The 22,096-nt window shown below is 41.9% G+C and overlaps 1 protein-coding gene across 1 annotated transcript; it reads left to right on the plus strand.

Moving 5' to 3' along the window:
* Window positions 1–8,531: 8,531 nt before the first annotated feature.
* LOC117513423 (trypsinogen-like protein 3) lies at window positions 8,532–21,706 on the plus strand. Its single transcript, XM_034173608.1, is given in 6 exon segments — window positions 8,532–8,542; window positions 8,656–8,909; window positions 9,710–9,722; window positions 21,101–21,175; window positions 21,177–21,219; window positions 21,428–21,706. Coding segments are annotated over 6 exon segments (582 nt in total). The 3' UTR covers window positions 21,614–21,706.
* The last annotated feature ends 390 nt before the right edge of the window (window positions 21,707–22,096 follow it).

Genomic DNA, 22,096 nt, shown 5'->3' on the forward strand with positions numbered 1-22,096 from the left:
TGGACTACTGCAATTTTCTATTTTCTGGTTTACCGCAGTTTAGCATTAGGGGTCTCCAATTGGTTCAAAATGCTGCAGCCAGACTTTTGACACGAAGCAGAAAGTTCGACCACATTACACCCATTTTGGCATCCCTTCACTGGCTTCCTGTCCCAGTGAGATCAGATTTTAAGGTTCTGCTACTAACCTATAAAATTATTCATGGACTGGCACCTCCCTACCTAGCTGACCTAATTAAACCTTACGTACCGGCCCAGGCTTTACGTTCTCAGGGTGCAGGACTACTTTGTGTCCCTAGGGTGAATAAGAAGCCTGCAGGTCACAGAGCTTTCTCTTATCGTGCCTCTGTTCTGTGTAATGATCTCCCTGCGTCAATAAAACAGTCAGATTCTGTGGAGATTTTCAAGTTCAGACTTAAGACGCACTTATTTTCCCTTTCATATGACTAGCATACTGGTACAGTTTTGTTTTACGCTTTTTACTATTTTAATTCATTTATTAGTAATTGGAGCAGGCTGCGGCCTCAACTTTACTTAAATTCTGGGTCTTTTAGTGAAGTTTAGGGCTAGTGGCCGGCGATCACCTTAGTATTTCTCTGTTTTTCTTGTTGTTTAATGCTGACAAATTATACAGTATTTTTTGTCTTTCTGATGCCTGATTCTGTTTTTTTCTCTCTGTTTAAGGTGCAGCTCCATCCAGAGATGGGAGTTGTATTCGTGTTGGCAATCCTCCTGTCCTGTGCGCCAATAGCATTTCTTGTATATTCGTCCGTGAATTGTTCTGTGAATTGTTCTGTAATTTATGGTTGTAGCATGGCCCAAGCAGAGGGTCACCCCTTTGTCCTGATGTCCTCGCTGTAAATCCTGGTGAGGTGGATCAGTGAATCGATGTCTTACTCACTTTTTGCATACAACTTGATGTCATCCATGTACAGGATGTGGCTGATGGTTACTCCACTCCTGAATCAATATCCATAGCCACTCTTTGTGATGAGTTGTCTGAGGGGGCCTATCCTGAACAGCAGCAGTGACAGTACATCACCTTGGTATATTCCACACTTGGTGGGACTTGTGCAGTTGCCTTGGAGTTGACCTTCACTGATGTCTTCCACGGTCCCACTGAGTTCCTGATGAAGGTTATCAGTTCACTGTTAGCCTTGTACAGTGCCAAGCACTCAGGTTTCTATGTGTGAGACATTGAGTGATAGGCTTTCCTGTAGTCAATCCAGGCTTTGCTCTGTTGGTCTGTCTGGTCTTCGAGTCCTGGTGTACTGCTCGGTCTACCAGTAGTTGGTGCTACGATCCTCTGGTATTGTTTCTAATGCCCTTCTGCACTGTGCTCATGTGTTCACTCATCTGTCTACTCAACTTGAGTGCTACCATGCCTGATAGGAGCTTCCATGTTGTGCAGAGGCAGGTAATTGGCCAGTAGTTTGAGGGTGTCATACTCTTATGAGGGGTCCTTCGTGATCAGGATTGTCATGCCCTGTGTTAGCCAGTCTGGATGAGTACCTTCTACTAGAAGCCCACCCATTTGTACTGCCAGGCGCACATAGAGTTCTGTTAGCTTTTTCAGCCAAAAGGCATGGATCATATCAGGCCCTGGTGCTGTTCAGCTTTTCATCCCTGAGACTCATTGTTGGATGTCTGCCTTCATGATGTTGACTGGTTCTTGTTATGAGAGGTGGTTGTGGTGTCCTCTTAGGTCCACCTGCCACTTGGCATTGGTGTTGTGTGATGCCTCATTCTCCCAGATGTTCTTACAGTATAGCTCAACCTCAGTTCTGGGCAGGTCTGTTCTTGTGCTACTGTTTCCTCTTTCAGGTGTTCAGCTGAGTGGCCAGAGCTGTAAGCCTTTGTTTGGCAGTTTCCAGGGCCTCAGTTATGGACATCTTGTTGTACTTCTTATCCAACTAGGACCTGTGTCTCATGATTCCCTTTTGTACCTTTGTTAGTCGGCTAACATTCTTCCAGGCTTTCTGGGTTTGGGCTTCCAATCTTCTTCTTTTTGGGGTATTCTTGGTCTTATACCCAAGTGTGTCAAGGATTAATGTGACAGTGGTGTATATGAGCTCATTGGCTTCTGTAATGCTGGTAGTGGGGACAATGAGTAGAGCTGTGGTTATGTCTGTAAGCATCTCTTTTGATGGGACTTTGTCAGTGAGCCGAGGAGTCGTACTCTCGGTCGTGTTGCCATCTGTTTTAGTCTGGCCGCAGTCTTCATCCTCAGCTCAATAGATGTCTCTGTCATAACAGCTATTTTGGTATCATTCACGTCCTTAACACTACTCTCTCCTACCAGGGTCAACGCCTTGCATTCATACTGCTCAGTACCATGCTGCTGTAGCCTCTGGATCTCCAGTTTCAATAGTAGCTTCCTTCTACTGATGTTATAACACTGAGGTACCAGGTGTTAAGGCTGGTCTTCTAGTTTCGTCTCTTGTAGTTTTCCCCTACTCCTGCTAAATAAGGGAGAGACACTCCTCTTCTTCTTGTCTCCGTCTCCTGTCTATCTGGTCTCTTTGTTTTCTGGGACTTCTGCACTTTATCCAGGGACCTAAACTACAGAGGATCTTCAGACAGCACAAAATCCCAGTTTACTTTAAACCGGTTAACACCTTGAGACAGAAATTAGTTCATCCTAAGGACAGGATCCCTAGTTACAAACAGAGCAGTGTAGTGTATTATATCAGATGTCAGGAAAACTGTAATGAACACTACATAAGTGAGACTAAGCAACCTTTAAACAAGAGGCTATACCAGCACCGCAGAGATGTCGCCAGTGGACATCAGTCTGCAGTTCATCTCCACCTGAAAGACACTAAACACATGTTTGAGGACAAGGAAGTTAAAATCTTAGCCAGAGAGAAGAAATGGTTTGAGAGAGGTGTCAAGGAAGCATTCTTTGTAAAACAGTTGAAACCCAGCCTTAACCGGGGGCCGGGTCTCAGACACGCTTTGTCCCCTGTTTACAATGGAGTACTCAGGTCAAAGCAGTTTCAGTCTTTTGTTCATGGTAATGAGTCATTCACGTCATCAGGAGAGTCGTCAAGGGAGCCATCAGGGGAGGCTTCCATCCCATCATTAGGAGAGTGCTAACTAGAGCACAATAGGTGCTAATTAGAGCTATTGTTTAGTCACTAGCCTATAGCAGTCGGCCTCTCGGTAGGAGGGGTCTGGTTAGGTTAAAAACTCCAGCTTTTGTTGGCTTCTGGTTTATTCTTCTGTACAAGAGTCAAGACAGAAGTCAGACTACCAGAGCAAGAATTTTAGCTGAGGAAGCTTCTGTGATTTGAAGCGAAACGTCCTCACGTCAAGCAACCCAGTCCAGTCGAAGATTCAAGCTTCTCTACTATTTCACCTACAAAGCTTCAACAATTAGTGTCCTCAGTTCCCAAACGCTTATTGAAAAAGCTTTGGTTGTTTATCAGTATACCTTACAAATAATCACCTAAATAACAGTGTAAAAAAAGCCAAGGTAAAGCCAAAAACAACTTTTGGACGAAGTATTTTCTCACCTTGAAATGAAACATGAACGTGACCCATTATAACCCAAAGCAATTCTCTTGTTACCTAATGTTCCACCATTATCTAATTGATAAGCTTAATGAGAGTCTTTGGTTTGCGTTTTCTTGCTGTGGTCTAATAATTACAGTAATAAGGTGTGCGATTAACTGAGCCTATTACAATCACAAGGGTGGAACATTTTCTCTGATAAGGTTATGTGACAAACCTGAACAAGAATTGATGCACTACGCGCCACCCACTGACACACACTATAAAGAAGCCACACTGATGACAATATTGGAGATACAACTGCAGAAACTACAGTGAGCTGGCTTTGTTGCTGGCTTTAGGGCTCACAGGTAAGTATTTCTATTTTTAAACATTTGGTAACACTTTATATTTACTGCACACTATAAAGCATTCATAAAGCATTTATAAAGTGTAAGTAATTGCATAAATAACTACTTGTAAAACATTTACAAAGCATTCTTTTTTATTAGCTACTCATTGGCAAGAACATAAATAGATGGCTTAATAATTATTAATAACAAAATATGTAATGTCTTTATAAAACATTTATAAATGATTTTTTTAATTTTCTGTAAACCATTTAAGAAAAGTTGATTGTTAATAGTTCATCATTTACAAACGTAAAATCAGACACCATTCATTAGTGATAAAAATACATTTTACATTTTTCCTCGCAAATTATTAAGCATTCTTTTTTATTAGCTACTCATTGGTAAGAGCATAAATAGATGGCTTAATAATTATTATTAACAAAATATGTAATTCTGTATAAAACATTCATAAATTATTTATTTAATTCTCTATGAACCATTTAACAATCCCACAATAACGACTTATCTCTGCACCTATTATTTATTCATCACATTCCTCTTCTCTTCTTTTAGCTGATACCTGCTCTCTAATTCTTTCCTCTTTTCCTTTTTAGCTCTCTCAAATACTCAGATTGAACTTCTTCCCAGTGCCATCTTTTTTATTTTATTATTATTTTATTTTTATTTATTATCAGTAGTATTTACTAGTCCTTATTTTTATTTTATTTTATTAAATTTCTTAATTTTAATTTTTTAGCACCCAATCATTTATTTGTTTTATGTTTTTTTTTTTATTCAATTTGTCAATTTTAAGCACCCAATTGTTTCTAGGAATATAAACCTATTTTTTTTTTCAAACCAAATAAGATGTGATTTTGCTTATCTCGCCAACAAATGGCTGCAACACCAAGTGCAAATGGTACTACATCGCCGACAGATGGCAGCAGCTCCACAATTGTTCAACAAATTAAAATGGTGAAGAAGATATCCTATGACACTTCCTGTTTTTGTGCTCACTGACGATGAGCGTCCGAGGAGAAAGATTAAAATGAAAAACTGGTTTTAACTATTTTTCAGACCATATGGACTAATGTTGCTTAATCACTGGTGTTCTCACGCACACTTCCAGCGGACACCTCACCGAAAATGATGGTTAATCGGCTCCGTGCATAAGGGTTAGCTAAAGCTGCATTTGCTAACTGTTGTCACACCAAATCTAACTGCTTAACGTATTCTAAGGTTGAAAATCATCAAGCGGACACTTTGTTTCCATCCGAGAGGCTATCCACTTCATCAATGTGAATTTATATCGTTGGATGTAAAACCTTGTTAGTTTTTTAAGACCAGTTAGCCAATTAGCCGCTATTGCTTACGGGTAATGGCGACCCATTCTTAAACCACATTTAGCTGTCGATTAGCAACTAATGGCGGCACAGTTACAGTACTCGCAAATCGACACCACCTCCTAACCGAACATTACTTTAACATTTCATGACAAATGAACCCACACTTCTAGTCTAATACCGCCGTACCAATTCCTCAAAATGAAATAGGTGTTGATAAGTGATATATAAAAGTGAACTGGTCAACTGATGCTGCGTAACTCATATAAATAGCATCTACAAATGAGTTATAATGCAAATTTATCCATCACTTTAGTTGAGCTCACACCAAATACTTTACTAACAGCTTGTAAAGGCTTTATAATAGTATTTTTAAGTTTACTAATGTGTTGATAAGCATTTATAAATGGACATATAAAAGTGAATTGGTCAACTGTTTCAGATTGTAATTAAAATATATATTAAGCATATACAAATGAGTTATAAAACAAATTTAATCACCACAAGGATGTTACAAATGCTTAACTAATACTCAGTTAAGGCTTACCCATACATTGAAAGAAGAATTTGTACATAGATAAAGTCTTTAAAACTGCATACTTATTGTGATGGGGAAAGAGACTTGCACTTTGTACATTATTAACAAATGATACACAAAGTATTGAGGAATAAGGAAAAGTAGTTAATGCAATCTTTACAAATGTCATAACTGAAACATTGAGCATCAGCTAATGGTTTACGAGGTCTGTGAGAAAAGTATCCAACCTTATTATTTTTTTAAAAAACCATATGGATTTGAATTATGTGTGATTACATCAGCCAAGCTTGAACCCTCGTGGGCATGTGAGAGTTTTTTCACGCCTGTCGGTGACGTCATTTGCCTGTGAGCACGCCTTGTGGAAGGAGTGGTCCAGCCCTCTTGTCGGAATTCCTTTGTCTGAGAAGTTGCTGAGAGACTGGCGCTGTGCTTGATCAAAATTTTTTCAAAAACTGTGAGGCACATCCGAGTGGACACCATTCGAGAAATTCAGCTGGTTTTCGGTGAAAATTTTAACGGCTGATGAGAGATTTTGGATTGTTTCTATCGCTGTAAGGACTTCCCACGGAGCGGGACGTCGCGCAGCGCTCCGAGGCGACGTCGTCATCCTGTTTCAAGCTGAAAACCTCCAAATTTAAGCCTCTGTTGACCCAGGACGTCGTGAGAGAACAGAGAACTTTCAGAAGAGGTCGGAATCAGCAGTTTATCCGGACATTCCACTGTTAAAGGAGATTTTTTTAATGAAAGACGTGCGGACAGATTGGTGCGTCAGCTCGCAGCCGGCGCGGTGCGCCTGTCACAAGAAAAACACCTCCATTGGAAGCCTTAAGGACAAGTTGGAACATACCCTGCTGTTAAACAATTTCTCAGATACTCACTCAACTGAAAGCCACCAAAAGCCGCCTGGATTTTACAAATGGCTATCAACACGGAGGTGTTTTTCCTGTGGCGGGCGTGCCGCGCTGGCTGCGAGCCGACGCGCCAATCCGTCTGCACGTTTTTCATTAAAAAAATCTCTTTTAACAGTGAAATGTCCGGATAAACTGCTCATTCCGACCTCTTCTGAAAGTTCTCTGTTCTCTCACGATGTCCTGGGTCAACAGAGGCTTAAATTTGGAGGTTTTCAGCTTGAAACAGGATGACGACATCGCCTCGGAGCGCTGTGTGACGTCCCTCTCTGTGGGAAGTTCTTACAGCAATAGAAACAATCCAAAATCTCTCATCAGCCGTTAAAATTTTCACCGAAAACCAGCTGAATTTCTCGAATGGTGTCCACTCGGATGTGCCTCACAGTTTTTGAAAAACTTTTGATCAAGCACAGCGCCAGTCTCTCAGCAACTTCTCAGACAATGAAAATCCGACAAGGGGGCTGGACCACTCCTTCCACAAGGCGTGCTCACAGGCGAATGACGTCACCGACAGGCGTGAAAAAACTCACGCATGTGCACAACGGTTCAAGCTTGGCTGATGTAATCACACGTGATTCAAATCCATACAGTTTTTAAAAAAAATAAAACTGTCGGTTTCGTTTCTAATAGACCTCGTATTAATGCTTAGTAGATGCTGTTGTACTGGAACCTTTGTTTTTTATTTTTTTGTGAGTTGTCTGGAGAAATATTTGACTTCTTTTATGTGTAACTATGTGCTGCTGTGTTCAGACTGTGTTGTATATAAATGTTTATGAACAGGCATATATGCCTGTTTGATTTTATACAGGAGGGTAGGCGTGGATAAGCGTTGCTTCTGCCTATGCCTTTAGGCACCATGTATTTGGTTTATTTTCTTATTTCTTTTCGTCTTTGACTTTTCTGTTATGAGTTTGGTCATTTTTATATGAGTGAATTTCTGTTATGCATGGGTGTCTAATAAATTATTATTATTATTATTATTATTATTATTATTATTATTATTATTATTATTATTATATAACAAACATGTTATATTTACACATAAACAACACTGAAAAAAATGATACTTTGGATCAACTTAAAAAAATTTATGTAATTTGTTACAGCTAATTTTTTTAGTTTCTCACAATGTATATTTATGATTTTGTAAAGTGATTCCAGCAGATTTAAACTGGAAACCACAATTTTCCATTAGACCAATGTAAATAAGTACTTTGAATGAAGTGCACTGTGTTTTACTTTTTTCAGTGAAAGCGGTTTTGGAGCACCAGAGAGAGCCAGTGACAGGTGGTGCTGTACTCTGATTGGCTGTCACCCCCATCCCTCAAAAACAAACAAACAAACAAACAAAAAAGGATATGCATGATTCATAGCACAAAAATATGAAACAGAAAGTGACTTTTTAACCTTTTAAAATACCTCTTAATATAGGTTAAGGTTTGCCATCTTTGAACTTGTCCAAGGTCTGTGTCCAGAATGTTCCCTGTTAAGACTCTGGCAGTAATAGGATTGGACCTATGCTGAGCACAGACAGAGAGAGAGAGAGAGACAGACACAAAGATGGACGGACAGACGGACGCAAAGCCTTCGCAAAACCTGATGGCCATATTTGATGGTCTCAGGTAAAAATGGGTGGATAAAAAAACATGCTCTTAATTTTGCTGTGGTTTTTAAAGATGACAATACATGTATGCAAAAGAACTATAACTTTATGCTATTACTGAGAATGAGCCCCAAACAAACAGAGAAATCTCTGAAGTGTTGCACTTTGTAATTAATGATGACAGTGATCATTTAATAATTACTGTATTGTAACTCAGTGTGACATGACTTATTTATTTAATTATTGTTAACTAAATTAAACCAGGCCTGCAGTTCATGTGGGAGTAAGACTTATGGCTCCCTGGTCAGTTCTACATGAGACATCCATGGTGATTCTGTACTGTTATAAACTGTCTGTTTTCTCCGACCAACCTCACTTTTCTTGTCCCTCATTCACTTCCCTGTGTGTATGTGCAGTTCCAACAGTGCCATTGCATCTCTCTGGGAACATGACAAGACTATGGAAGAGGGCACCGAGCAGCACATTCAAGTTGCTGAGGTGATCCGCCACAGTCCATACCGCTCACCCTTGCAGAGTCTTACAATGGTCCGCCTGGCAAAACCAGCCTGCTTTAACCACTATGTGCAGCCCATCCCTTTGTCCAGTAGATGCCCAAAGCCTGGGGACACCTGTTATGTCAGCGGCTGGGGCTCCACCATGAGATATCAATGTAAGTGGATTTAAAAGTGCCTATGAGTCTTTAGAATAATGACAGCAAAGCAGTTGTAAGTAATCTTGTCATAGCGTTTCACTCTGTTTTTCTTATCTGATTACAATGGCACCGTGTGTATTTCTAAGCACATTTCTCTTCAGAATGGCTTGGGGCTGAAAGGAGAAATACACTCACTGTCTGTATACAGTGTCCTCCAAATGTATTGGAACACTTGGCATTTGACACATTTTAATTTGTTTATGCCAATTCAAATACAAAAAGTACAAAAAATAAAAATTTCTAAAATTATATTCCTTAAACTCGAACTGAAAGCATATATATATACAAAAGGCATAAACTAATTACCAAGTGTTCCAATACTTTTAGAGGGTACTGTATGTATTTCAAGCCTGTTAAACACTGTAGTTTTCTATTAGGAGTTACAGTCCCGGACAGTACTATATAATGATCTCACCTGGTGTTGGTCCACATCCAGCCAGCTCGTGTAAGGTGTGGGGCAGTTTTGAGTTGGATCATTTTTGTGGTCTAGAAATCAGAATGCCTGTTTGTAGACACATTTCTTACAATACAGTGTTAACACTGATTTCTATACCCCACTGACTGTCAGGTCAGAAGCTGGGGCGGCCGGTCAGAGTATGCAAGTGCCTGTCAGTGTTAGCATACATGGAAATGTATTCCAAAACTTAATTTCAGTGTTTTCATTAAATTTCAGTCAAAATAATATAATTTGGTCATATGAAAGTCTATGGAAGTTCATAAACTTTTCACAATCATGTGACCTGAGGCTGAGTTACAAGTCGAGCATCAAATGTTCCCTCACATGATTAAATTTTATTGAAAAATGGACAAATCACTCAGGCAAAGTGAGACTTTCATTTACCCACCAGTGGTCGAAAAAATTATTGGCACACCAACAACTGACACTGCTTTTGTCTTATGTATTTTGTGATCACACCATTCAACGCAAAGATCAGCACAAAGTACACTCTAAGAAAAGGAACTGCTGACTCAATGAGAAAAATTGATGTAACAATTTGCATAATTTTTTTTTGTTATTTCAACTTAGTTATTTCAACTTTCAACTGAGTTAATGCCACAAGACTTCTCTAATTAAGTTGAAATAACTTTAAAAAACCTATGCAAATTGTTACATCACTTTTCTTGTTGAGACAGCGGCTCATTTTTTAGCGTGTACTCTTTGTGACCTTAATGCAGGGGTGGTAGCCAAGTGGATAATTGTACTTCTTTCCAGTGTGAAATGCTTAAGTCTGCCATTGCCCTTTCTCCTTGCAGTATGGAGTTGCATCAGAAAGGGCATCCATTGTGAAACTTGTGCCACAGCAACATATTGTGATGACCTTGACGGAAACAAGTCGAAGGAACTTAATGTATTAATCATTCATTATGCTAAATCACAAAAATAATTGTTTTAACTCCTGTAATGAAAAAAACATTTATGGCAGATGTGTGGATTTCAATAAAAAGAAAGCCAACAACAAAATACAAACTTTACCATTTATACAATCTAATTTGGCTTTCCATGATAGAGAGTTTGCCAGTCAAAGCAGAATTTTGTGTGCACTTGTTGATAAAACCCCCTGGAAATCAAAAGCCTTGTTATGCCAGGCTAACCACACAGAAGTGCAACAAACATACAGCACCGGGTTGCCTTGTTAAAAAGTTTGCATTTATTGTTGGTGTTGTTGAAATCAGAATGACACCAGAGAAAATTTGTAATAAATGTAGGTGTCATTTTTTATGAAAATACACTGATAAATGCAATAGTTGAATCAACTTAAAAAAGCCTTACAGTTGGTAAAACCTGAAAGAATTAAGTTGGTTGAATGTACGTTGAGTTGATCTAACTCTAACTTGCTAACTTAAGTTCAGACAACTTAATTCATTCAGGTTTTACCAATGGTAATCCTTCTTCATGTTAGTTCTTTTTTCAATGTAACATGGAGTGCCATACACTGAAAAAAGAACCAACTTAAAGTGTTAAAATTGGCAAAACCTGAATGAATTAAGTTTTTGAACTTATGTTTGCAAGGTAGAGTTGATCTAGAGTTGATCTAGCTTACAAACGTAAGTTCAAACAACTTAATTCATTCAGGTTTTACCAATTTTAACACTTTTAGTTGGTTCTTTTTTCAGTGTATGGCACTCCATGTTACACTGAAAAAAGAACCAACTTCAAAAAGCATTACAGTTGGTTAAACCTGAATGAATTAAGTTGTTTGAACTTAAGTTAACAAGTTAGATCAACTCAACACAAGTTCAAACAATTTAATTCATTCAGGTTTTACCAACTGTAATGCTTTTTCAAGTTGGTTCTTTTTTGAGTGTAACATGGGCAACATACACTGAATAATGAACCAACTTTAAAAAGTGTTAAAATTGGTAAAACCTGAATGAAATAAGTTGTTTGAACTTACGTTTGCAAGGTAGAGTTGATCTAGAGTTGATCTAGCTTACGAATGTAAGTTCAAACAACTTAATTCATTCAGGTTTTACCTATTGTAATGCTTTTTTAAGTTGATCCAACTATTCTCTTTTTTTCAGTGTAACTAGTGAATTTTTGCAATGTCTTGGCCAAACTTTATGTTTTGGCAGTTTTATCACGAAGTGTGCATCTGCATTCTAATGCCTGTTATTTCTGGAGTGGGTGGCACAGTTTTTGTGTTATTACATTTTGTGATACACAATTTCAATTTATTTTCAATTTATTTCCTTTATATAGCGCCAAATCACAACAGAGTTGCCTCAAGGCGCTTCACACAGGTAGGGTCTAACCTTACCAACCCCCAGAGCAACAGTGGTAAGGAAAAACTCGCTCTGAGGAACAAACCTCAACCAGACCAGACTCAAAGGGGTGACCCTCTGCTTGGGCCATGCTACAAACATAAATTACAGAAATAATTCACAGAACAATTCACGGACAAATATACAAGAATTGCTGTTGGTGCACAAGACAGGAGGGTCGCCAACACAAACACAACTCCCATCTCTGGATGGAGCTGCACCTTAAACAGAGAAAAAACAGAATCAGGCATCAGAAAGACAAAAAATGCTGTATAATTTGCCAGCATTAATCAAGAAGAAAAGCAGAAGAAATACTAAGGTGATCGCTGGCCGCTAGCACTAAGCTTCACTAAAAGACCCAGAATTTAGGTAAAGTTGAGGCTGCAGCCCGCTGCAATTAGTGATAACATGAATTAAAAGAGTAAAAAGTGTAAAACAAAACTGTACCAGTATGCTAGCCATATGAAAGGGAAAATAAGTGCGTCTTAAGTCTGGAACTGAAAGTCTCCACAGAATCTGATTGTTTTATTGATGCAAGGAGACCATTCCACAGAACAGGGGCATGATAAGAGAAAGCTCTATGACCTGCAGACTTCTTATTCACCCTAGGGACACAAAGTAGTCCTGCACCCTGAGAACGCAAAGCCCGGGCCTGTACGTAAGGTTTAATTAGGTCAGTTAGGTAGGAAGATGTCAGTCCATGAATAATTTTATAGGTTAGTAGCAGAACTGTTGTATGGCTGGGGGGCCTGGCTGCCTTTTTGTTTCTGTCTTTTGTTTTTCCTTCCAGGTGGCTTGCATTTGGGACTGAGTGGCTGTGTAGCTGAGTTTATCAGGACCTCACCCTGATCACCTGCGGCTGATCACCTGCGGCTCGTCAGGACTCACAGCTGTGGTGCATCTTCATGGATTGGAACATGGTGGCATTTAAGACTGGAGTACACAGTGTGTATTTGCCAGAGACTCGACCTTGTGACCAGACGGGTGAGATCGTCGTCTCGGGAGCCATCTCATCATCAGTGGATGCAGAGAACGTCCAAGGTTTGATGCACGGTCTGTGAAAGAGGAGGGGGTGAGGTCTCATGCTCGTCAGCACACTTCCTGAGGTACGTTAGATTTTGTGACTAACGTTTATACAGTCAGTAAATGTGGTGTCCCTCACACCTTATTATATTGAGCTGTACGTTAGTCATGTATCGGCTTCCACTGCAGTGGAGTTTTGTGAACTGGATGTTCCATGCCTGCAGGTTGGGAAGCTGATTAGTAATTAAGCCAGGAAGTGTTTGCTGTTTATGTACACCTTTGAGTGGTCTCTCTGTGTGTAGAGTGTGGACTCACATAATGGTTCCTTCTTTCACAGACTCGGTTTGTTGCGGCCACCTGGGGGGTGTCGGCGGGGTCCTTGGGTCCGAACGGCTTCTGGCTCCGGACCGTTAGCGCTGCTGGGAGCGCACCGTATCACCACCACGCCAGACCGCACACTCTTTTGTTGTTTTGTATCACATCACTGTTATGTATTAAATTCAGTTAGCCTTTGTACCGTGCTCTGCTTATTTCATACTGGGTCCTTCAAACGCTGGTCGGTTCTCCGAGCTGCGTCCGACACATAACAGTAGTCTCTGGCCAAACATCACGGACCCAGCGGTAGCAGAGACGGTAACGCGCCGGGAAGGCGGCAGCAGACGTTCAGTAGTTATCCGGATCAGTTGCGGGTGCTCTCCGCCCGGATGGTGCGTGTTTGAGACCCATTGCTGAATACTGATTTGTGCTCTCTTGCAGCCGTGTTCCTGTGTTGTGCCTTATCCGTGGGTCGTGGTGGAGTGTGACTGGCGACGGCTTCGCGTCACGCTCCGACCGGATAAGAGGTTTAAACGGGAGCTGCAAGAGTGTGTCTGTAATGGGTGCACGCGCACGGCGGAGCTCTGTGGCACGGGTCGCTGAGCTTCCTGTGTTACAGTTGTAGCCCCGTTTCCCTGGATAAAGATAACTACTGCGTCTGTTGTATCAGCTCCGGCGTTATTTAGTTGAGCACATTTTGGTTGTGTGTTGCACACAGCTGCGCACGGAGATGCAGCTTGTTTGTTTTCTGTCACCAAAGGGGTTTTTTTCATTTTTAGCACTTTGGCTCCCTCTTTTGGTGACTTAGTCACATTACCGTTAAGCTCTTAAGTTAGAACAGGTGTGTTCGATTTGTTTGAGCTTAATGGTATATGTCACTGATTTGTTTTGTGTTAGTTCATTTTGTGTGGGTGTTTTTTGAGTTGGTTTTTGTGTGGGATTTTATTTTTTGTTTTACACTATTTAGTGTCTGGGGTCGTGACCCTGCAGTTCTGTCAAAAAAAAAACAAAAAAAAAAGGACCCAAGCAACCTTATGTTAGTCTGTTAGTCTTTTTTATTTCTTTCGGTTTCGCCTCCCAGGGTTTGATGGGACGGTCCCCTGGGGGGTCATGGGGGGGTAATTGGGTTGTTTTTTCTTTTTTTTGTTTTGTTTTTTGTTATGCCCTCTCTTCTCCTCTGACTCCAGCCGGGTGAGTCGTAGAGTCGGCGTTGCTGGAGTGGTGCAGTTTGGTTGTGCTGGGCGTTTCCCAGGTAACCTCTGCACCCGGGAGGGGAGGGGGGGGGTTTGGGGTATTTTCTTTTTGTTCCCTCTCTTCTCCTCTGGCTCCAGCCGTGTGAGCCATAGTGTCGGCGTTGCTGGAGTGGTGCAGTTTGGTTATGCTGGGCGTTTCCCAGGTAACCTCTGCACCTGGGGGGGGGGGATGTTTTTGTTTGTTGTTTCCCTGTTCCACCTCCGGCTTCAGCACGCCTTTGAGCCGTCTGCCATCGGCGTGGCTGAGGTTTGGGGCAGTGGGATATACCCGCAGCTAGTGGCTGGTTTAGAAGTCGGAGGAGTGGCGCCGTTTTGTGCTGTCTGCCATAACCGCTGTTCCACTCCTCCCAGTTGGCTTCTGGGGTATAGTCACGGTTGGTGACACTGGACGTGCTTCCAGTTTCCACAGCGCCAAGGGGGTGGGGTTGGGGTTGTTTTGTTTGTATGTGTTTTTTTTTCTCCTTTTGTTTTTCCTCCCAGTTTCCGCCCTCAGGGTTTGACTGTGGTGTCCTCTGGGGGGGGAAAGGGCTGTGGGTCCATGGTCCATCTAGCCATAGACGGCCGGGGCTGGGTCCGTTGGTCATGAGGGGAGGCGTCTCCTGGGGTTGATGGAATGGTCCTCTGGGAGGCGCTGGGAGTCCCCATGGGTGACGTTGGATCCCAGAGGGACCTCGGCTGTGGTTATTACTCCTGGCGCTGGCGGGATGTCCTCTGGGGGGTGTTGGTCCCTACATGTCGTTGGGGGGGGGGGGGGTTTAGCAGTTTTATTAGCAAACTTAAGTTTGGGTTGTTTTTCTTTTCTCCCCTTCCCGGGGTTTGATGGAACGGTCCTCTGGGGGGGGGGGGGGGGGTGTTAGTGTTTATTTGTTAGCTTAAGTTTGGGTTGTTTTTCTTTTCTCCCCTTCCCGGGGTTTGATGGAACGGGCCTCTGGGGAGGGGGGGGTGTTTTGGTTGTTTGTGTTTGTCTTTTTTGTTTTATGACTAATCAGACTGTGAACATGGTTGGACAAAGGCTGACCGCACAGGTTCAAGAACTCCTGGCCACACCTGTGCTAATTGACTGATAGAAACAAGGGCAAAGATGCAGCCAGAGGAGAAGACACCTACCGTTCTGTAGATGAGGATTCTGTTGGAAGATGAATGCGGATACGGTTTCCAGCCATGGTCCCTGGAGGGGGGTGTTTCTCCTGGGCCAGGTTTGTGTGGTCGCCGGGAGGCTTCCCGTGAGGGTGGGGAACTGTTGTATGGCTGGGGGGCCTGGCTGCCTTTTTGTTTCTGTCTTTTGTTTTTCCTTCCAGGTGGCTTGCATTTGGGACTGAGTGGCTGTGTAGCTGAGTTTATCAGGACCTCACCCTGATCACCTGCGGCTGATCACCTGTGGCTCGTCAGGACTCACAGCTGTGGTGCATCTTCATGGATTGGAACATGGTGGCATTTAAGACTGGAGTACACAGTGTGTATTTGCCAGAGACTCGACCTTGTGACCAGACGGGTGAGATCGTCGTCTCGGGAGCCATCTCATCATCAGTGGATGCAGAGAATGTCCAGGGTTTGATGCACGGTCTGTGAAAGAGGAGGGGGTGAGGTCTCACGCTCGTCAGCACACTTCCTGAGGTACGTTAGATTTTGTGACTAACATTTATACAGTCAGTAAATGTGGTGTCCCTCACACCTTATTATATTGAGCTGTACGTTAGTCATGTATCGGCTTCCACTGCAGTGGAGTTTTGTGAACTGGATGTTCCATGCCTGCAGGTTGGGAAGCTGATTAGTAATTAAGCCAGGAAGTGTTTGCTGTTTATGTACACCTTTGAGTGGTCTCTCTGTGTGTAGAGTGTGGACTCACATAATGGTTCCTTCTTTCACAGACTCGGTTTGTTGCGGCCACCTGGGGGGTGCCGGCGGGGTCCTTGGGTCCGAACGGCTTCTGGCTCTGGACCGTTAGCGCTGCTGGGAGCGCACCGTATCACCACCACGCCAGACCGCACACTCTTTTGTTGTTTTGTATCACATCACTGTTATGTATTAAATTCAGTTAGCCTTTGTACCGTGCTCTGCTTATTTCATACTGGGTCCTTCAAACGCTGGTCGGTTCTCCGAGCTGCGTCCGACACATAACAAGAACCTCATGATCTCACTGGGACAGGAAGCCAGTAAAGAGACGCCAAAATGGATGTAATGTGGTCAAACCTTCTGCTTCTGAACCAGTTGGAGCATTCTGAACCAATTGGAGACCCCTAATGCTAGACTGCGGTAAACCAGAAAATAGAACATTACAGTAGTCCAATCTAGAAGAGATGAACGCGTGGATCAGGGTCTTAGCATCAGCCATAGACAGGATGGGATGAATCTTCGCTATATTTCGCAGGTGGAAGAAAGCAGTCATAGTAATATTTCTAATATGGAGGCCAAGGACAATGTAGGATCAAAAATTACCCCAAGGTTCCTCACTTTGTCAGTGTGATGTACGAGGGTAGGCTGAAAAATTCTAAGGCTCCTCATGAAGGAGTACTGCATTAACTGCATTATAGTGAGCCTTAGAACTTTTCAGCCTACCCTCGTATGACACATGAGCCTAGGCCAAGCGTTAGCTGGTCAAATTGATGCAGATGTTTCACTGGACCAAGAACCATCATTTCATTCTTTTCAGAGTTTAAAAGTAAGAAGCTTCTAGACATCCAACTTCTCACTGCTGCAAGGCAATCTTCTAAGGATTTTATGTGAAAGAGATTACCAGCAATTATCGTCATATATAACTGGGTATCATCTGCATAGCAATGAAAGGTAATCCCAAAACACAGCAATATGTGCCCAAGGGGTGCTATATAAAGGGAGAAAAGCAGGGTGCCTAAGACAGACCCCTGTGGAACCCCAAATTTCATGTCACTAAGGTTAGAGGTAGTGTTACTGTACAAAATACAGTGAGAACGACTGGTCAAGTATGACGTCAGCCATGCAAGGGCACTCCCAGTAATCCCAAAATGATTTTCCAGCCTATCAAGTAGAATATAATGATCCACTGTATCAAATGCAGTACTGAGATCTAACAGCAGCAGAACCGTAGTGGTGTCCGAATCCATTGTAAGCAGAAGATCATTCACCACTTCAGTGAGAGCCATCTCTGTGGAATGATATTTTCTAAAAGCAGACTGCAGTGGCTCAAAGAGATTATTCTCAGTAAGATAGTCTATGAGCTGACAGTTTTGTTGGTATAGGATCAAATAAACAGGTTGTGCTTTTTGTTGACGTTACGAGTTTCATCAGCATGTCTAGAGAGATGCTATCAAATCCTGTAAATTTAGGTAATATCTCAGTAGTGGCGCCCACCTCAATAGCAGGGTGTAGTGGCTGGGTTTAGGCATGCTTTGATATGTTCAACCTACTGTCATCTATTTTCTTCTCAAAGTAATCCAGGAAATCTTGTGCTGTAAAAGGAGAGCGAGCTACAGGTGGTTGTCCATGAATAAGTGTTGCCACCGTGTTGAATAAGAACTTTGAGTTATGCTTTTTTGTTGATCAAATCAGAGTAATAGATCCGCTTTGTAGCCAATAATGCATGCTTATAGTCTAAGATAGCATCACACCACACAAGGTGGAATACTTCTAATTTTGAATGACGCCATTTCTGTTCTAGACCTCTTGCTTTATGCTTTAGGTCACGCAGGTTATCACTGAACCAAGGTGACTGCGATTTTTGGGGAGCGCGGTTTCAACACAGGTGGTGCAATCCTGTCGAGTGTCGTTTTGAGCACTGAGTTTAAACTATCCACAAGTCTGTCTACTGATTGGGTATTTGTCAAAAGTGAGGCTAAGACATCAGGCAGTCTAGCTTCTAGTTCAGTCTTAGTTGAGGAGTTGATGCATCGCTGCAGTGATAAATAAGGTTGTTGTTCCAAAACACGGCAGCGAAACTGTAAACTTAATAAGTGAGTGATCAGAGACCACTGATGTACGAGGCATGATGTCAGTATTCGTGACAGCAATACCACGTGCGAGAACCAGATCCAGGGTATTTCCTCTAATGTGCGTCGAATCCCGAATGCATTGCCGAAATCCTAATGCATCCACAATTTCCATAAATAATTTGCAGAGGGGAACAGAAGGTTTATTTATATGAATGTTAAGTCAACAAAGTCTCCAAAGTTACCAGTCTCGTACAGTGACAAAGTAATACTGCTGATTTTTATTCTTCTGACCTTGGCAATGTGTAATATCCTGAGTGGAGCGGAGAATCAGATGCTCAAACGAGTTATATTTGTGACCCCCAATAGCTAATAAGCTAAACCTAGATTTATAAATAAGAGCAACACCCCCGCCTTGCTTCGCATCATGAGGGACATGACTAAATGCAATATGCTGGTGGGCAGGCTTCATTTAAGGGGAGGACAGCTGTAGGTTTAAGCCAGGTTTCACATAACCCAATGATATCTAAGTGATGATCAATAATTAAATAATTAATCAACAATGATTTTGAGGACAGTGTTCTTATGTTAATGAGACCCAGTCTAAGGACCTCAGTGGGGTTAACAGTTGAACTGTTTGGGTTTAGGGTGGTTCCAGAGTGGCATATATAAGATGCCTAGAAGTAGGTTTAGGTTTGAGACATTCCATGCGCGTTGTAGGTAGCAGACACAAAATCTTTGCTATTACTGGAACAACCACTGAGCCATCCTCAATTTCAACATCATAATATTAAGTTTGCAAAGCATATCCCTCTATGATTTTTATGGACACGTCTACTGAAGCAGGCCACAGTCTCAACTTGTTGAATTTCCCTCCATGGCAGATAAACTGCACTATCACCATAGTGGATTTTCTGCACTAATTTCCCCGTTAAGCTAATGGATTCCACACCCACATTTGTCATAAGCATGGCAGGGTCTCTAATCACCTGCTCCGTGGCCTGCTGTAGATTTCTAATGTTACCCTCCCTGTAGAGCTCTATCTATGTTTGCAGACAAGATGGCGGCACCTTCCGCAGTAGGGTGGAGGATGTCCGGCATCAGCAGGCCATGGCGGCCCCAGAACGAAGGCCAGTTATCAATAAAGCTAAAGCCTTGCTGTTGACAAAACTGCGCCAGCCACCTATTTAATGATGTCAGCCTGCTAAACGCCTCATCAGTACCCCGGGAGGGGACCAGAGACTATTAATCAATGTCAACACATCTTTCTGGCAAGGTCACAAGTCCTCTCTATGTCCATTTTTGTGACCTCTGAGTACTTCATCCTGATATCATTGGTGCCGACGTGAATAACTATGGCTATATCTCATGTCATGTTCCTTCATCTGTCTTCCCTTCTGCAGCGTCAGCACCCTAAGATGTGATGCAATGTCGGCAGCTCTGGCCCCAGGAATAATTTAACATCAGCCGGCGTCTGTAACCTGACTCTGCGGGTGATAGAATCCCCTATCACTAAAGTCCGGTGTTTCGGGCTGGAGATAGGAGTGGAAGTCACTTGTGGGCTCGGAGAATTCACATCAGGTAAATCCAAGGGGGAGAACCGATTCACAGTTTGCAGTGGCGAGTGTGATTGGGGTGCCACAACCGGGCACCTCCGCCTCCCACAGTCTGAAAACCGTCCTCCACAGCCGGTGTTTCTAGGCTAATGCTAATGGGCTCACTAACCAGCCCAGCACTAACTTCATCTGGAGTGCCCGTAACATCTAACTCCACTGCGCTAAGAAGCTGCTCTAACTTACGGACAGGGCTCTCTAAGAGAGCCACCCTATCTTCCAGCATCACACAGGATTTATGGAGGGTGTAAAGTTGGTAAAGTAGTGTACTTTGTGCACTAGGAAATTCAATAGTATAGCCAAGCAAGCATGAGCTAACCAATAATGGATAAGCTAACCACTCCTAAGGCTCACACAGACATAAATAAATTAATTAAAGTTCACAGCAGTTACACTGAAAGAGTAGAAATATTAGAAATGTAGGAACAGTAAAATATATATATATATATATACGTGGGCTGTCAATAAAGTAACGGTCATTTTTATTTTTTTCAAAAACTATATGGATTTCATTCATATGTTTTTACGTCAGACATGCTTGAACCCTCGTGCGCATGTGTGAGTTTTTCCACACTCACGCATGCGCACGAGGGTTCAAGCATGTCTGACGTAAAAACATATGAATGAAATCCATATAGTTTTTGAAAAAAATAAAAAGGACCGTTACTTTATTGACAGCCCACGTATATATATATATACCACTCCTAAGATTAACACGAGTAAAGTACTAAGCTAAAGTTCACAACGGTTACACTAACAGTTAACTAACAGAAGTATATAAAAAAATGAAATAAAAAAATGAAAACGAGGGTCCAAAGTCGCTAACTGCTAGCGAAAATGCTAGCCGCTCCTAAGATTTACACAGGAGTAAAATAATTACTTAAAATTCACAGCAGTTTGACTGAAAAACTAACAGTATTTACCAGGTAAAAAGAACCAGCTATAAAAATGACGGGTGGGAAGGTAGGAGTCGACCAAGCTAACGAAAGCTAAACGCTAGCGAATTACAACAGGACTATAAATAACGTTCAGAGTAGATACAATTAATAACCAGAAGAGTGCTAAACAGAAATAAAAGAAACGTATATAAGCATCACAACAACAAACAATCTGTCGGAAACAAGTTGCAAGATCTGTGAGCCATCGTCAGCAGAAACCACTGATCTGTACAAAACGTGTCACACAAATGTGATTTGTGTACATGATACACAAACACAATACATTGAATGTGTAATTATACGTATCCTAACCCCCTCCTCTGTGAAGCAGATGGTTCTCAGCAATGCCTCGTGTCTCAGTGTGCCTATTGTGGATGACCAGACATGCATGAATACATTGCCTGATTACACTTACTGGATTCATGCTCTGCGCTGGTCAAGCACACACAGATAACTGTTTGGTGAGCATCAAATTTATTCCTGCTGTGCATTTAATTTAAATTTAAGGCGCCTTGTGACAACTGTTTGTTATGATTTGGCGCTATATAAATAAAATTGATTTGATTTAATGACTAATTCCCTCTCTGTGTGTGTTCCTGAAATTGTTGTATCATTTTAACTTCCATATGTGCACTGACATCATAATAACTTGTGATCTGTCTCATCCAGACTGATGGAAGCAGTGTCATGGCGTGTGATGGAACGCTACAAGGTCTGAAGTGGATGGGTTTTGGTTGCAACAACCCAGCTAATCCGACCATCTACACCAAGCTGTGCAAATACATTAACTGGATCAACAATGTGATGGACAAATACAAACCCATATTCACCACAACAGTTGCCTTCAAAACATGAATGTGACAGTGTGTTGCATTGTTTATGGTGGCTCTGTGATATTTGATCTTGTTTGTGAGTCCTCAACCATGATTGCTCTGTGTAAGTAGGGCTGCTGAGTGATAAATGAGGTCCTGATGAATGTGGCAAACAAAATTTCTGTTTGACACCACTGCTTTATTTTGTGCAAGATCCATGCAAATAAATACTTTTAATGAACAAAAATCATTACTCCTGTATATTTTCATGGTACAAAAACTTACTGCAACTCAGCGGTTAGCTGAATTTGTTTCAGTTTATGCCATTTGGTAACACACATCCTGGGGACCAAAGGATCCTCCAGTTATTGTTTAAGTTTACTGATCAGCTTCCAGATCTCACAAGCCAACCCGGTCTCACGGCAAGTCCTGATTCAGCAGCACGAAATATACATTAATCTATTGGTTCATGATATGTTGACGAAAAACGCCTCATTTTCGTCACGGCAGCAGAAAATCATTCTAA

This window comes from Thalassophryne amazonica, chromosome 7 (assembly GCF_902500255.1).
Source record: "Thalassophryne amazonica chromosome 7, fThaAma1.1, whole genome shotgun sequence".
Classification (NCBI taxonomy): domain Eukaryota; kingdom Metazoa; phylum Chordata; class Actinopteri; order Batrachoidiformes; family Batrachoididae; genus Thalassophryne; species Thalassophryne amazonica.